This window comes from Elephantulus edwardii, unplaced genomic scaffold, assembly GCF_000299155.1.
Source record: "Elephantulus edwardii isolate Elephantulus edwardi_28Jun2011 unplaced genomic scaffold, EleEdw1.0 scaffold00013, whole genome shotgun sequence".
Taxonomy (NCBI): domain Eukaryota; kingdom Metazoa; phylum Chordata; class Mammalia; order Macroscelidea; family Macroscelididae; genus Elephantulus; species Elephantulus edwardii.
In genome coordinates, this window is record NW_006399763.1 from 26,720,322 (window position 1) to 26,738,217 (window position 17,896).

The 17,896-nt window shown below is 34.8% G+C and overlaps 1 protein-coding gene across 3 annotated transcripts in view; it reads left to right on the forward strand.

The window, feature by feature from the left end:
* EPHA7 (EPH receptor A7) overlaps nucleotides 1-17,896 on the forward strand; it is a 281,251-nt gene that overhangs the window by 231,969 nt on the left and 31,386 nt on the right. For 2 of the 3 annotated variants that reach the window (XM_006881208.1, XM_006881210.1), the window contains exons 10-14: nucleotides 2,518-2,643; nucleotides 4,551-4,736; nucleotides 5,529-5,590; nucleotides 7,857-8,066; nucleotides 10,149-10,298. In XM_006881208.1, coding sequence (XP_006881270.1) covers nucleotides 2,518-2,643; nucleotides 4,551-4,736; nucleotides 5,529-5,590; nucleotides 7,857-8,066; nucleotides 10,149-10,298 — 734 coding nt within the window. The remainder of the gene's footprint in view (nucleotides 1-2,517; nucleotides 2,644-4,550; nucleotides 4,737-5,528; nucleotides 5,591-7,856; nucleotides 8,067-10,148; nucleotides 10,299-17,896) is intronic. The other variant, XM_006881209.1, reaches the window with a different exon arrangement.

Sequence of the window (17,896 nt, forward strand, 5' to 3'; positions counted from 1 at the left end):
TATATCAACAGCATCCCCAAATTATCAAATACATTTTATTTGCTTTTAACTTGCACGTTAATGCAGAAGGTAAATTTAAATTTACCTTATCCAAAACTTGTTGTATTGCCTTATACTTACTTGTCTTCACTCAGCTTTACCATTCTGATGATATCAGCTTTTTCACAGTTGACATCAATTTGTAATCAGAAAAATTGTAGCTGTGTGTGTTGTTTGTTAGCATAAATACAATACTCTTGTTCTATATAAACATTTTTTATCTATGGAGAAAAATATTGATGGTGGTGTACGATACTTTTATGAACAATGTAAATGAAATAGCAAAACTAAAAAAAAGTGACTCTCGGGCTAAGCAACAGACTAAAGTTCTCAGACATTGTGCCAATATATATTATTTGTATTTTAAACCAATATTTTAAAAGTCTTACTAATATATATTGATAAATGGTGAATAATTTTGAATCATCTTTCTTAAAAGGATATATTTTCTAATTATTTAATGGAATCTGTCATTTCACTTGATTTTATGATGTATACAGAGTGTAGAAAACTGTGGTCACCAGCTATTTAAAAATTGGTGTCCTTTTATTCCTTTAAGTATACAGACAATTTTGCTAGGTACTAAGACACCAGATTGAATTTTTACAGGAACTTTAAAGCAACCATTTAACTAGCTTTTAGAGCGCCAAATTTAATAGAATGTCCAGTCATTTGTGTCAGCCCCCTCAACTCTCTATGGCCCCAAGTGGTATATTTAAAGATATAAACACAGTGGAGGAGTTTAGTGGAGCAATTCCAATTTACATTTTGTTTCCTCCTACCATTTCTTCTAACAATGTCTTTCGAATCCAAACTGGGCAGTATCTCATGTTTTTATGCCAAAATAGCTCTGGCCTGTCAAAATGCTTTATGACAGCTTGAATAAAGAACGATCAGCGACCCTTTTGAAATGCAGAAGGTAACCTCCAATCTAGCTCCCTGATCACAAAACCAAACAAACAAAGAAAAAAAAAAGAAAGAAAAAAAGAGAGAGAGAATGAAGGGGAGAAGATGGCTCATTCTCCATCTGCCTGCCAATCTAGGAGGTTAACCTATTGTTTTCTTCCCTTCTCTTTCTCTTTCCCCCCTCTTCCCTGTGCTCCTTCTTCTCTCTTTTCTCTTCCTATCCCTTCTCTCTTTTCTTCTTGTGTTGTTTTGTTTTCATGTTCAGCTTTAGTAACAAACGAGCATCTGTCAGTTTTATAAACTGTAACAATAATTGTTTAAGACAATCAATTTTGGATAAACAAACATCTACAACAGAATAAATCAAGATTTTTTAAGTCCCATTTTCCTTTATACATTCTGCTTCTTTTTGTTTGTTATGTGTTTATTTTTTAAAAAAAATTATAATTTTAACTTGATGTGATGACATAAGCACAGTTAGGCTGCAGTGTAAAAGAAATATATTGTTCTCCAAATAGTAAGATTTGATGCAAAGATTGTTTGGTGGCTTTGTTAAAACCAATAAAGTTTTTTTTAAGGATATAGTGTAACTTTTTCATTGCATTAATATAACCAAATATATGCCTATCTATCTTTGTCTTTTACCAAATGATTACATTTGGAATACATTATTGTAATTTAAGTTGACATAACATTATATGTTACCTGCATGCTTCTGGGTGCTTTTTATGAAAATTTTAACTTTTATGATGAATCTATGTTGTACGAATTTTGACTACCTTTTGTGAGGCATATTGGCTACCTCTTTGTGGCAGTTAAGATCTTCCAGAACTTTATAATGTAAAGTTTATATAAGTCATTCCTCTTTTAAACTGATGTCATACTTGGCAAGCAGATCCCAGGAATATTGTGAATTTTCTAACTTTACTCTGCACCCTGTATATCTGGCCTCTGTTGCCCTTCAAGGTAAAGATGAAACTGTCTTTGGTCAATTTCTCTTTGATTCTGTGATAGCAATGCCTCACATCTTGTATTAATTTTATGTATATGTCAACGGTGGTTGGTCTTTTAAAAATAAATCAAAAGAATAAATAAGATGTCTAAATGTTTTTAATATTGCTGTCAGTGTAGTAGACTACCTGTAAATGAAATGTCTTCTTTTCCAGTGTATTAATTTGATTGATTGACTGACTGATAGATTTACAAATGTATTTCCAAGTCCATTACAAACCTCACTATGGCTTGAACTATGCCATGATAGCAGTGAATTTAATTAAACCTCCAGTTTGATAAGAGCCATGTCAGAGGATTTTGGTGGATGTCTTTTTCTTGATTTACTGGAAAAGCAGTTCAGTTAGTAACCTATAAACTGGATCCTATGTTACCTATAGAAGCTTGCAGATAATACCTATGCGCCAGCACACTGAAGTAGTCTGTTAAAACTGCTGTGATTCAGGTGATGTGGAAGCAAGTTCACTGTTCCAAGGAGCACTCTGCATAATGAAATTCCTGGGCTGACTGCACAATAAGTGCTTTGCTTCATCACAGTCATGCTTTCTTACATCATTACAGTTAAATTTCCAGGCACCAAAACCTACATTGACCCTGAAACCTATGAGGACCCAAATAGAGCTGTCCATCAATTCGCCAAGGAGCTAGATGCCTCCTGTATTAAAATTGAGCGTGTGATTGGTGCAGGTAAGGCTGTTGTAGCTTCCTTGTTCAGCTGTTCCATTTAGCCAAGATCGAAACTCATACATCATAATGACAAGCAAATAATTATACCTCAAGTATAGAACTTTTGCATTTACCTGAGCTGTTGGAAGCAATGAGGCTGTACTTGTTTATGAAATCTTAAGAATGAAAAAAGGAGCATGTGGCACAGATAATCCCTATGTATTTTGTTTTTCTAATTTAAAGATACAGTTTCATTATAAGCTATTTCAAATAATTCTCTCCTGTGCAACAGATGATTTGGTATTTTTAAAAAAATCCAAATGCCTCAGAATTTTACTGAAATATGCATTTTCTCTTACCTGACATGCCATCCTTTTGCCCAGCTTTTAATTTTTTTTATATTTTTGCATTTGTAGTTATGAATTAGCAATTGTACTATCTAATTTTATGCAGAAAGTTAATATTTATAGAACATTTTAAGGAGGTATTATACTTGTATATGTTTTCAGGATAATTATGCAATTTTGGATTTATTCCCCTAAATTTAGCACACAGTGTGCATAAGAATTCCAGACTTTCACGTTTTTACGAAACATAAGCAGTCAGCAGGTTACGAACAAGAGCCATTCCTAAGTATGTCTTTAAGTTTTTAAGTTGAATTTCTAGGTAAGTCAGAACAGGTGCATATAGTTGTTATTTAGGCTTACTTTATTACAAGGAAAACATCAAAGCTTTTCAAAGGCTTAAAAGCTCCATGTCCAACAAGTATAAATGATTGTAATGAAGAATTTGTTGTATGTAGGGGCTGGTTATATTATTTCAAAATTGAAACATTGAGAACAAATTTACGTAGGATTAAAGGGAAAGTGCAAGCTGTCCCAATTCTTAACGAAGGGACTACTCATATTTGCTTCCTGAAACACAAAAAGGAGAGGGTGAAGCTAACTATTCAGAATTTCTATGATTTATATGTCTGCTTATACTATAAAAGGCAGTATATATTCTATGTGGTGGTGGTGTGCCACTGAGTCAGGACTGACTCATGGTTGACCCTTTATTGGATTTTCAGAAGCAGTAAATCACATGGCAGTTGATTGTCGTTTTTTTTTAGCAGAGCAGCTGGCACATTCTAACTGCTTTGGGCTGACAGCGCAGTTCCTTCCACCTAAGCAGATCCCTCTACATTATATAGCAAATTTCAGTTGTAAATGTTTGATATTTTTTTAAATATGAAATTTGTTACATATGGTAGATAGCAAATTTCAAATGTAAATGTTTGTTCTGATATTTTAATATACATTAAAAAATATCTCAGGCACAAAGAGACAAATACTGCATAATGCCACTGTTATAGAACAGGAGTGACATGGGGATTGGGGGGAAACTAAGAAAAGAGGAGATAAATAATGTACACGGCTTTGAAACAGATGAGAGAACTATATAAAAGGAATATATGATTAGGAATTATTGGCATGACAAGAGTCCAGAATAAGAGCTACATAGTAAAGTGTGGTGGGGATGGGGGGAGACAAGAATATGGGGACATTACTGTATAAGGCAAGAACTTTTTTTCCCAAAGACAAAAATGAACTGGTGGGGAGAGAGAGCAGGGAGGAAAATGTACAACAATGAATTAATTGAAATCAAAGTTCTTTGTAAATTTCCCTTAAAATCTCAAAAAGAAAAAAAAATAGGGGAAAAATTGTTCAGTATAGCTGAGTAGAAAATAAATATCAAATTTCATTTTTATTTTCATAATTTTTTTTATCTGGAAAATCGAATGGCTTGTTATTAGTAATTTTTTCAGCTTAGGTTAGAAAGCTTTCCATAATACTTAGGAGAATATTTAGATATGTTTAAAAATGCATTTATTTTGCTAGAAAACAAGCTTTTGAAATTAAAACATACCATTTGTTCTGTTGCTTCAGGAGAATTTGGAGAAGTCTGCAGTGGCCGCCTGAAGCTTCCTGGGAAAAGAGATGTTGCAGTTGCAATAAAAACCCTCAAAGTTGGTTACACAGAAAAACAGAGAAGAGACTTCTTATGTGAAGCGAGCATCATGGGACAATTTGACCACCCAAATGTTGTCCATTTAGAAGGGGTTGTCACAAGAGGTATGCCTTGCTATCTCTTTTTCTTTATCAGAAAAATTGAGGGGCAGACATTAGTGCCATTATGTGTAAAATGTAAATATAAAATCCCAAAGTATTACCATAATGAATGTTCATAATTTTATATTGGTATTTAATTAATTAAGACAATTCCATTTTATGCTATCACTTTAGAATTGTGTAAAAAATGTATTCAGGATTAGGAGTTATAGAATAAATCTGATAAGCAGTTTTAGAGATTGATAGGTACTTTGATTTGGTTTCAAAGCCACCGAAGTGATAGTGTAATTGTTGGAACATATAGCATGATATTCCCTGAATATTTTTTTATGTGAAGTTGAAATGAGCCTTAGTGTAGTACTCTTCTGCTCACTGAAAATGTTAATGCTTTCTCACCTACCAGGCACTGTATGAGAGAATTATGTGTCAGTCTACTGCAGTAAAGATTGACAGCCTTGGAAGCCTTGTAGGCATTTCTACTCTAACCATTAGGATTGATGTGTGTCAAAACAGACTCCATGACAATGGGTTGATTGGTTGTTACTTCAAGTCAGCTCATTGGTTTTATATATATATAGTTATATATCCAGAACACACTGGCTCTATTTGTATGGTTTAAATTTTTTATCATACCTATGTTCCATGTAGACATTTAATGATTTTTTTGTGTTTAGCAGCAAAACTAGAGACATTTTGTCTTTCAAAACAACATTCTTAATCTATTTCATATGGATGAGAGAGAATAATGCTGAAGTTCAGGTGACTTCTTCTAAAGTAACTTTTATTATTTTAAAGGAAAACCAGTTATGATTGTAATAGAATTCATGGAAAATGGAGCCCTTGATGCATTTCTCAGGGTAAGTACCAAATTTTCCTACCACTATAAATCTATTATACATGATATAAAAACAGTTCTATATATTTTTTCTGCAATGTAATATATGAACATTATATACTTTAACCAGTCAGAAAGTTGTCCATCACAAATCAAAATAAAATTCGGAGTTCAACCTAGGATTAAACCAGAATCTTCGCTAGTACTTAAGTGATACAATACAGGGTGGTATGTTTTTGGCTGGTTGGTTGGTTTAAAAGTTTCAATTAGTATAATTTTGTAAGCAGGAGTAGCATCCACTTCCTAAACAATATATCGCTGTAAACTCTATGATCTTTGATTAATGACATTACACATAGAAAGGCTTCAAGACTTTTGTTCATAGGGTTGCTATGAATGAGTCATGCTCGTCTCGATGGCAATCAACAACAATTAGTATCAAAATATGAAACTGAATTCAAAATATAATGGGAAATCAAGAATTTAAACACATGTATTTGAATAGAGTAAGATAATTGGTCAAACAATGCTGAAGTGCTCCACTGCTAACAAAAAGTCAGTGGTTCAAACCTACCAGATGCTCCATAGGAGGGAGGGGGACAGTCTACTTCCAAAAAGATTACAACTTTGGAAAGCTTGCTGGTGATCTCCACTCTGTCCTGTGGAGCTCTGATAACCTAGTGAGGAAGGAATTGTGCTGACAAAGGTCAGCAATTAAGTTTCTTCCTGCTCCTCTATGAGAGAAAGTGGGGCACTCTCCTCCTATGAATGTTACAGCCTCTGAAAACCTGCTGGAGGCTCAGCTATGGGTCAGTTCCAACACAATAGCACATAACTGTACTACTGATTTCATCTAGGTTAGCATTGACTCTAGAATAGTGAGTTTAAATTTATTTCAGAATAGCATTCTATTTTCATATCAGTATAGGAAAATTGGAAATTAACAATCTTAAATTCGGAGGTAATTTTAGAGAACAATGAAAAAGTAAAGAAACCATTCAGCATTGATTCCATGAGCTCAACCTTGCTCTACAGACTATATCATATTCTTATGTCTAAATAAGTATATAGATATACATATCTTTACTTTCAGGAAGTTCTGATGGCCAAGAGGCTAAGGAGTTACACTGCCAACCTATAGGCAAGCGGTTCAAATCTACCAACTGCATTGTGGGAGAAAGATGGGCATTCTCCTCATGTTCATTTTACAATCTTAGAAATTCCAAAGGAGGCTCATTTTCTGGATCTTTCTCAATAGCGTTGACAAAGAGAAAGAGAATTGCTCTTATAGACCTTCCACATAAGTATACGAATACATGCCAATAAAGAGAAGAAGAGTAATAAAAAAAGCATATCAGCTGTCAACACTGGAAGGAAGCATTCCCTTACAAGTTCATAAACTTAAAGTCAGGTACTCTGAGTAACTTACAATTCACTTAGAAAAACCTGTAGGTTAGCCATAGTACCTGATGAGAAATGTATGCTAGACAGTGGGTTGCAAACAGTTCCCCAATCCCATTTTCTATTTTATTTTAGAAAATCTTTGTGGAAAGTGGTGTTTCCACCATTAGTGAAGCAGACAAAAGGAAGAAAACTGAAAACAAAAATAGTCACTGTAATAATTTTTAAATTATTTCCCTATAGTATCCTCCATTTTTACCCCTTTATTTTTGTTGTTCACAAAAGGGGAAATAAAGTCTCCATACATGCCTGTCATTCCTTTGTATATACTCTTTAGATTACTTACACAATTTTTTGATAGGAAGGGAAAACAGTTAACTGTGAGGATTATTTTTAGATGGTTCATTTCCATAATTTGACTTAAAAATTTACATACTTTTAGGAATGGATAATCCTCAAATTGTTACTATTGATAATATATTATTACAAGTAATTGAGTGATTGTTGTTGAGTACCCTTAAGTTGAAGCTGACCCATAGCTGACCCAACAGTGAGTTTTTAGTCAGAAGGAGATTGCCCATCTTTCTTCTGTGAAGAAATTCTGGTGAACTTGAACTATGTGGCTTTGAGATTGCAACACAGCTTCTTACCGCTAGAACACCAGAGCTCCCTTTTTGAATGATAACAGAGGTTGAGTGATCAATAAAATGACATATATTATTGTGGTATCAGCTAAATCAACTACTGTTAAATCCTCTCAGAAGCATCGATAAAAACTTAATTCTTGTTTTGCAATAATGATTATTGTGTATTCAGGCTTTTCCCCATAGTGGTTTTGTTTGTTTTCAAATACAATGACCAAAATTTTTATTTTTTTTTTCCTGCAGAAACACGATGGACAATTTACAGTTATTCAGTTAGTAGGAATGCTGAGAGGAATTGCTGCTGGAATGAGATATTTGGCCGATATGGGCTATGTTCACAGGGACCTTGCAGCTCGCAATATTCTTGTCAACAGCAATCTTGTTTGTAAAGTGTCAGATTTTGGCCTGTCCAGGGTTATAGAAGATGATCCAGAAGCTGTCTACACAACAACTGTAAGAAAAGTCTATTAGTTTTACTTTTCTTTTTCCTGAGATTTTCCATCCAGAAAGCAGTTCTTGCTAATGCACATCTAAACAAAAGTAAGATGGCAAATTGACTTCAGCTTTGTGTCAACTCCTGTCATTTGTCCCAATTACTGGGAGAATAATTGTTATTTTTAACAGCAACAACGACAGCATGTAAAGTTGTAGAGAAGTAGTGTTACATTGTTAGTATGATTGTCATTTAAACAGAGATTTTCCTAGAAATAGTATAATATAAGATAAATCTATTTGGTTTGAGGATTTGTTTTGTTATTTTGGCTATTCCATTCTGTTTTAATACTTTGCATTAAAACTTAGCTGATAACTTTGAACTTAGTTCTTGAATAGTATACCACTAGTAATTATAACAAGGAGGTCACGTTATCTGTAGGTTGTTGTGCAGCTAACCATAAAGGCTCGAGTCTGTGTTGATTCACATATTCATGGTAGACTGATGACCAGATTTACATTAAGATTTACAGTTTCTTAAACCTGATGGGAGGTTTGCTATGAGTCAGAGTTGACTATATAGCAATGAGGTTTTGGGGTTGTTTTTTGGGGTTTTGTTGGGGGGAGGTTTCAAACTTTACTCGATTCACATTGTGTTTCATACAATCTTTCACACATGTTTTGTTTTAGAAACTCAATCCCCATAGAACTACGTCCACTCTTACCCCAACTTTTCAGGTTTCTGCTGGATCTTTCCAATTTCCTTTACTTTCCTTCCCTCCAGCCACCAGATTGTTCAACCTTATGATTTCCTCCCTGCCCATCCTCACCTGTCTACTCGCACCCCTTCCCTTCTTCGATTCCCATACACATTTTACTGGTTATCCTTCAATTTTTACAGCAATGGTCTTATGCAGTGTTTGTCCATATGAGACTGAGTTTGTTCACTCTGCATAACTTTCCAGTTATACTTTCCAGTCACTTCCATAGCTTTCCAGTCACTCCCAAGTTATGTAATAATTTTTAAAAATTGTTGCTCTTGAGTCCTGAGGAAATAAGAACTGAAACACAAATGGACATTTCTACACCAATGTTCACAGCTGCATTATTCACTATTGCAAGAACATGGAACAGCCTGAAAGTCCAAACAAAATTGAATGGATTCAGAAATCATGATACGTTTACATGATGGATTACTACATAGCACAACTTCTTATCGTTAGGCTACTGGAGCTACCTAAATCCTGTGGAGCACAGTTCTACTCTGATGTATATATGATGTTAAGATGGAGTGAAATCAATTGCTCTAACAGTGGAAATGGTTAAGAAGAAACTACTACCTCTTATCTTCACCTTGCGAACATTACCATCTAGTGATATTTCCACCACCTACACTGATGTGGAGCTGAAACTTCACAATGCTTAGCCCTGAAATGGAAAAACTATAGTAGGACTCCATATCATCAATCATAAGGAATAGTTAATTATTGTTAATTCATATAGTGACCCTATAAATCACAGATCTGAACTCTATCCTATCCTGTATCCTTATCATCCCTAACACACTTGAGCCCATTGCTGCAGTCCATGTATCAATGTATCTCATTAAGGGTCTTCCTCTCTTTTCCTGAATCTCCACCTTTCTAAGCATAATGTCAATTTCCAAGGAATAGTCTCTCCTAACAACATGTCCAATACATTTGTTTAAGTTTTGAGTGTAATTACAGCAGAAAAATATAACCAATGTTAAGATTAAAGAAGAATATAATTGTACTTATAACTGTCATAACTTTTGTTAAATTAAGAAAAGGAATATAACTGATAGTTTATTTACTACCCTATCTATCATTAAGATTTGCCAGTAGTTACTTAATTTGTCTTTTGACTGAATCATTACCCTGTACGGAAAGAACAGTAGTAAACTGAATTCCTTGAAGTTTAAAACTTCTGGTAGATTTACAGACAAACCCAAAATACATACTAGTAACTTTAAATATTCTTAGGAGAGAGTCAAGGTGAGTTGCCAGTTTTAAAATGTCATTTTCTAATATTACTATAAACAGTGTAAGTTTATTTTTAAAATTTCAATTCTTTTTATAACAGGGTGGGAAAATTCCAGTAAGATGGACAGCACCAGAAGCCATCCAGTACCGGAAATTCACATCAGCCAGTGATGTATGGAGTTATGGGATAGTCATGTGGGAAGTTATGTCTTATGGAGAGCGACCTTATTGGGACATGTCAAATCAAGATGTAAGTGTTGCATTAGCTAAACAAACAAAAACATTCTTTTATACACTAATATATATTATTATTAAAACATTTACATAATGGCTCATTATAAAGTAATTTTAGGAGAATTTTAATACATGTCTACTTTATTTCTTATCCGTTAAAAGAAAACGTCAAATTATTGTTTCTACTAATTTTATTTTGAAAAATCATTTTCACTATTTCAATTTAAATTAGGTGAATACAATAGAAACCTACAAAGATTTGCCTATTTATAATGATACTATGTTCACACAGCTGTGGTGGAAGAAGTCACATGACTGAAATGTTCCTTTTCAGTTGTGTTCTTTTTTCTTTCTTTGAAACTAATTTTTCCTTTTCTTTGTAATCTTCTGAAATTTGTTTAAGTGATCTAATGCTGATAGGTTTAATTGAATTTTAATTGCAGTAGAAATCTAGGCTTTATTACCAATATTGCTTAGTGTTAATTATATTTTGGTATGTAATTGAAATGGAATTATCACAGAAAATTCCTAAAAGAAATAATACTTATAAATGTATGTTTCCATAAAAACATGGTGAAACATAAAGCATGTGTTATATTTTGAGAGAAGCAAGCAAATATTTGCACCAACTAGATTGAATTTTATGATATTGCTGTTTTTATACCTAAACACAGTTTGATCTATAAATGTGACTAATGTGTTTTTAAAAAGGGGAGGAAGGGAACAGAGGACTGTAATACCTGAATTGTACCTGGAATTTAAACTTAAAATATGAAGAGAAGGCCTTTGTTTTAACTGTTATTGTTATATGCCATAAAATCACCTCCACTTCATAGTGTTCTTATGAATAACGATCAAATGCCTGTGCAGTCCTGTGCCCTTCACAATCTCTGTTGTACTTCCACTGTTCTGTCAGCCCATCTTTTCGAGGGCCTTTTGTTCATTCACTAAGCCTCTACTTTTCCAGTTTTCCTATCTAGAAAACTGGAGAAGATGTTGATATATATAGCTCACTATTCAGAAAATTTTCCAAGGAAGAACATGAGAGAGTTAAAAAATAAGAGTAAGTGAGGTATTATATTACTTAAATAGGTTTACTTTCTCATAACAGAGAATGTAATACTAGAAAGAAAGATACATTGGGAGAAACTTTACCAAAAGCTCTCCTCTGAAAGAGTTTGGAAATACAAATGTAAATTCTTAAAGGGCACTTTCAAAAAATAGTTGTTGAGGGAAAGTTTATATTGCATTTAGAAGAAGGAACTAGCAAACTATTTAGAAGTAATTAATACTATAAACATGCACAACCATAGAAACTAACCAAAATCAAGTTAGTTTTTAAAAAAAACCTAGAAATTGTTATATTAATCAGCATCTTTGTTTTTAATTTTAGAATTTTCTAAATTAAGTTTTAATGTCTCTTTTTTGTAATACACTGTTAATTTTTAGGTAGATACACTGTTCATATATGACCGGAAAGGTTTATTTTAGGTACATTTTTCTACAAATTTCTTTGTTTACTGAATAGGAGGAGATTTTAAGTCAGCTAAATGATTCAGTGTTTTGAATTTATTGATAACATGAAACTTTGTTTTTTAGGTATTGATTTTATTTTTATTTTGTTTATAAAGTATAAAAGTCTAAATGATGAGATGGTTTGGCAGAGGCAAAGTTGTTAATATTTGACAGGTCTCAGTGTCAGAGATTTCATGGACTGTCAAAATGTGGGCAAACAAATCCTTGGGGCAGAGAAAGAGAAATATTTACATTCCCTAGATACTTGGTAGGGTTTCATTTCTTTTGACACCTTCCTTCTGTACTAAATTCAAACATAAAGGGATTGACAGGACCATGAGATGACTTAAATTCAAAGTTCACTTAACTTTCAAAATCAAGTAATGGAAATGGTTAAGAAGAAAAATAAATATCTCCAATTTTTATTTTTAAGAAATTCCCTAAGGATTGGTCCTTTCTTTTCCTTAGAAATCAATTATCATAAATACAGAATTAATATATCAAAAATTCGTATTTTATTAATCAAATGAAATTATTTTATTTATAGAAAAATTTAATTCTATCCTATAATATTTGATACCTTATTTAATTTTCATTTTAAAAATTTTGAAGATATAAATTAATTATGAAAGTTGAATGAACATTTATATAGTAGTTTTATTATGTGCCATAGGGTTGACTATGACTCATAGCGACTCTATGCATAATAGCTCTGAACCCTAACTTGTCCAGAGCCAATCTCATTGTCTCCTACACACCTACCCCCATTACGCCAGTTACTGTGTCAATCCATTTCATTTTAGGTCTTCCTCTCCTGTGCTGTCCCTCCACCCTTCTAAGCATGATGTCTTTCTCCAATAACTAGTGCCTCCTAGAAGTATGCCAAAATATGTTGAATGAAACTTCAACATTTTTGCCTCGAAGAAGTAACCTGGTGTCACCCTCTCCAGGAAAGACCTGTTAGTTCTCTTGGCAGCCCATAGTATGTTCAGTACTCTTCTGTACCACAACTCAAAGACATCACGTCTTCTATCATCCTTCGTTCTTTTCTAGCTCTTTGATGCTTAGCAAAAAATTTCAAAGACCATACCTGGATCAGGCACATGTTAGTCTCTAGATTGACCTCATTGTTTTTCATCACTCTGGGGAGAGGTCCTTGACAGTAGATTTTTCCCACTGCAGTTTGTCTTTTGATTTCCTTCCTGACTGCCAAAAAGTGTTGATTGTGAAGCTGAGTAAGCTGTAATTATTAACAACCTTAATCTCTTCTCCGTCTATTGTGCTGCCGATTGGCCCATTGATGAGAATCTTTGTTTTCTTCATGTTGACCTTTAATCCATATTGAAGACTATAGTCCTAAACCTTCAGCAACAAATGCTTCAGTTCTTTCTTTTTGTAAGGAAACAATATTGTGCCATCTGCCCAATACAGGTTATTGATGAGACCTTCTTCCAATCCTGACACCACATTCCTCCTCATAAAGCCCAGCCTCCCAAATGATCTGTTCCAAGGATAGATTAAAAAGGTATGGAGGAAAGACACATTCCTGATGCACTCCTTTCTTAGTTTTGAAAGATGCCATGTTTTCTTGCTTTGTTCTGCCAGCTGCTTCCTGGTCCAAGTTGAGCACATTTAGATTACAACAAAATATATTTTGTTGAGCACGATTAAGTGTTCTGTGATACACATTCTTCTCAAGGTTAGCCACAATTTATTGTGTTTCACACAGTCATATGCCTTTGCATAGTCACTGAAACACAGATAGACATTCCTATGGTCTCTGTTACTCTCTTCTTTTAGCCAAGATCCATCTGAAAATTGGCTAATAAGGGATTATCTTCACAGTCCAGTTTTTAAAGTGAAATTGCTATAATCTCTTGTTGTATAGGTTAATGTTTATTACTTTATATTCTATTTGAGCAATTACATATTTACTTTTCAATATGACAATAGAGGAAAAACATGAAGAATTAAAAGTAATAACCCTAGTCTGAGATAAATTTTTTTAGATAAAAGTATGGGGGTTTTTTATTGGTTATTATTGGGTTTTATCTGAAGTCAAACTCATAGAGATAATAAGAGATCTGTATACATGTAAATATATTGTTTATTTCTGTGGTATTATTCATCAGATGATCTGATATAGGTATATTAAAAATATATAGATTATTTATGAAGTAAAACAATCCATTCTGTATTAATAAAATACAGTTGCTAGGATTTTATCAAGGATTTTAGAAAGCCCCAAATTTTTAAATGTCTTAAGTTTTAAAATAAGATTTCTACTAAGACACCATAAAAACAAGATATAAATTGATGATTGTATTCCTAAGCAACTCCACAATGTGTCATGATGAATAAATAATAAAGATTCTCTCATCATGGTGGTGGATACATACAGTTGTTATGTGCCAACAAGTCGATTTCAACTCATAATGACCCTCTGCCCAAAAGCTCTGAACCTTGCCCTATCCTGAGCCAATCTCACTGACTCTGACATGCCTAATCCCATTACCCTAGTGTCTGTGTCAATCCATCTCATCCAGGATCTTCCTCTCTTCCCTTATCCTTCCACCCTACCAAGTGTGATGTCCTCTAAGGACTGGTCCGTCCTGGCAGCATGCCCAAAGTATGTAAAAACCGATGCATCAAAATTCTAGCCTTCAAAGAGCAACTTCATTTCACTCTCTCCAGGACATGTATGTTTGTCCTCTTGACAGTCCATCCTTTGTTAAATACTCTTCTTCAGCACCACAACTCAAAGGCATCAGTTCTTTTGTTATGTTTAGTCATTGCACACCTCTCTGATGCATGGCAAAAAGTTGCAAAGACCATAGCCTGGATCAAGCACACCTTACTTGCTAGATTGGCATTTTTGCTGCTTGTCAGACTCTGGAGAGGTTTCTGACAGCAGAATTTTCTAATACAATTCTCCTTTTGATTTCCTGGCTGCTGATGCCAAGAGTGTTGATTATGGTATCAAATAAGCAGAAATTGTTAATAGTTTCTATCTCTTCTCAATCTGAATGGTGCTGCCAATGATATTGAGCTTCAATCCATATTGGAAGACTAAGTCTTAGCAAGCGAGATTGTACCATATGCATAACACAGTGTTGTTGAGTCTTCCTCTAATCCTGAAGCCACATTCCTTTTTGTAAAGTCAAATCTCCTAAATGATCTATTCCACATATAGATTGAAATGTATTAAGACAGGACACACACTTTCTTGATTTTGAACCATGTAGTACTTTCCTGCTCTATTCTGGAAACTGTCTCCTGATCCAAGCATAGAGGGGTATTATTATTTAGGTTTTTTTTCATTTTAAATTTTATTTTCTTTTATACTGATTTACGTACAAAGTTCATATACATTGTTTTTCACACCAGCTCTTTCCCATTTCCTTTACCCATACCTCCCTCTACCCATCAAATTGTGTGACCCTGTTATTACCTCCTCGCCCATCTTCACCTCTTTGCTCCTACTCTCCATCTCTTGAATCCTCACACACGTTTTACTAGTTATCATTCTATTTCTATAATGATGGTCATATGCAGTACTTGTTCTTATGTGACTGAGTTCATGAACTTATTATAATGTTGTCCAGTCTCTCCCAAGTTAGATTGTTGTTGTTATTATGTGCCATTGAGTCACTTGCCCCTCATAGCGACCCTATGTACAAGAGCTCTGAACACCGTTCTATCCTGTGTCAAGCTAACCATCTCAAACACACTCATTCCCACCACTTGAGTCACAGAATCGATCCATAGCATTGAAGGTCTTCCTCTCCTTCACTGCCTCTCCACTCTCCCAAACATGATGTCCCTCTCCAAGGACCAGTCCCTCCTTGCAACATACCCAAAGTATGTCAGAAGAAGCTTCAGAATCCTTGACTCCAAGGAGCATTCCAGCTTCACCTTCTCCAGGACAAACCTGTTTGTTCTCCTAGCAGTCCATGGTATATTCAACACTCTTCTCCAGCACCACAGCTCAAAGGCATCAATTCTCTTTCTATCATCCCTATTCACTGTCCAACTCTTTGATGCATAGCACTTAATTGTGAAGACTATAGCCCAGATCAGGCACACCTTAGTCTCCAGCCTGATGTTGTTGCTCTTCAATACCCTTGAGAGGTCCATCACAGCTGACTTTCCCATTGCATTTGTGTCCTGATTTCATGGCTGCTGTTAGTAAAAGTGTTGACTGTGGAGCCAAGTAAACTAAAACTGTTAAATATTTCAATCTCTTCACCATCTGATGCTGCCAATTGGCCCAGTGGTGAGAATCTTTGTTTTCTGATGTTGAGTTTCAATTCATATAGGAGGCTGCAGTCATTGACCTTCTGCAGCAAGCCCTTCAGGTCCTCCTTAGTTTCAGCAAGCAGGGTTGTATCATCTGCATAACACAGGTTGTTTATGACTTTCCACCAATAATGATACCACATTCCTCTGCGTACAGCCCAGCGTCTTGGATGATCTGTCCTGCGTACAGATTAAAAAGGTATGGAGACAGAATACATCCCTTCTTGTAGTGTCTCCTTGCTCTGTTCTGACGACTGCCTCTTGGTCCAAGTATAGGTTTCGCATTAGCACAATCAAATGTTCTGGGATTCCCATTCTTCTCAGAGTCAGCTACAACTTGTTGTGATCCACACAGTCAAAAAGCCTTCGCATAGTAAATGAAGCACCTATAGATGTTCTTCTGGTATTCTTTGTTTTCTGCCAAGATCCATCTTACATTAGCTATAATATCCCTAGTACCATGACCTCTTCTAAATCCAGCCTGCACGTCTGGCAGTTCTCTGTTGACATATTGTTCCAAACTTTTTTGGATAATTTTCAGCAGAATCTTGTTTGCATGTGATATTAATGATATTTTTCAATAATTTCTGCACTCTGTTGAGTCACCTTTCTTTGGAACGGGAACAAATATCGATCTTTTTTCAGTCAGTTGGCCAGCTGGCTGTCCTCCAGATTTCTTGGCATAAGTTAGGTAGTGATTTTCTAAATTATTGCTCCTGCATACTGCATAGTATTCCAATATGTGAATGTACCACAGTTTCTCAATCCTTTTGATTGTGTTTGGATATGTGGGCTGTTCCCATGTTTTTGTTATGGCTACTGTGAGCATTAGTGTATAGATCTCTTTTTGTGTCTTAGTTCTAATTTTCCAAGGTTATATTCCAAGAGGTGAAATAGCTGCATCATGTGGAATTTCTACATTCAGCTTTTTCAGGAAATGCCAAAGTGCCTTCCAAAATGGATGTACTGTTTTACAATCCCACCAACAGTGCATAAGAGTTCCTGTTTCGAAGGCTGCATAGTGGAGTGGACTGGACTTGAGGGGGGAGGGATTGTATGACAATGAAAGAATTTTTCTTTTACTTTTCAAAGAGAAGAGAGAAGGGTGGGGGGAGGCATGGGCAGGGAGAAAAGTGCAGCAATGAATGAATGGAAATCCTAAGAAAGTCTCTGTAAATTTTATTAAAATTAATTAAAAAAAGAGTTCATGTTTCTCCACATTTGTTACTTGCTGTTCTGTTAAACTTTGCTACTCGGATGAGATGGTATCTCATTGTGGTTTTGATTTGCATCTCTCTTATTGCAAGCATAGGTTTTGCATGAGCACAATTAAGTTTTCTAAGATTCCCATTCCTTTTAAGATTGCCCATAATGTTTTGTGATCCACAAAGTGAAATGCTTTTGCAAAATCAATGAAATACAAGATAGATATTCTTCTGATATCTGTGATTTCAGCCAAGATTCATATGACATTGGCTGTAATGTCTGACTTCTAGACTCAGTTTGAATTTCTGGTAATTCTTTGTCAGTGTACTGTTTCAGGTGATTTTAGATGACCTTCAGCAGGATTTTGCTCCTGTGTGATATTAGTGATATTGTTTCATAATTTCTACTCTCTGTCAGACTGTTTTGGTAATGAGAATAAACAGAGATGGTGTAGCCATCAGTGAACTAAAAGGATGATGATTCATTAAATGGGGATGTTGTTGTTGTTGTTATGTGACGTCGAGTCATTTCCGACTCATAGCGACCCTATACACAACAGCCCTAAACCCTGCTCTATCCTGCGCCAACTGCACC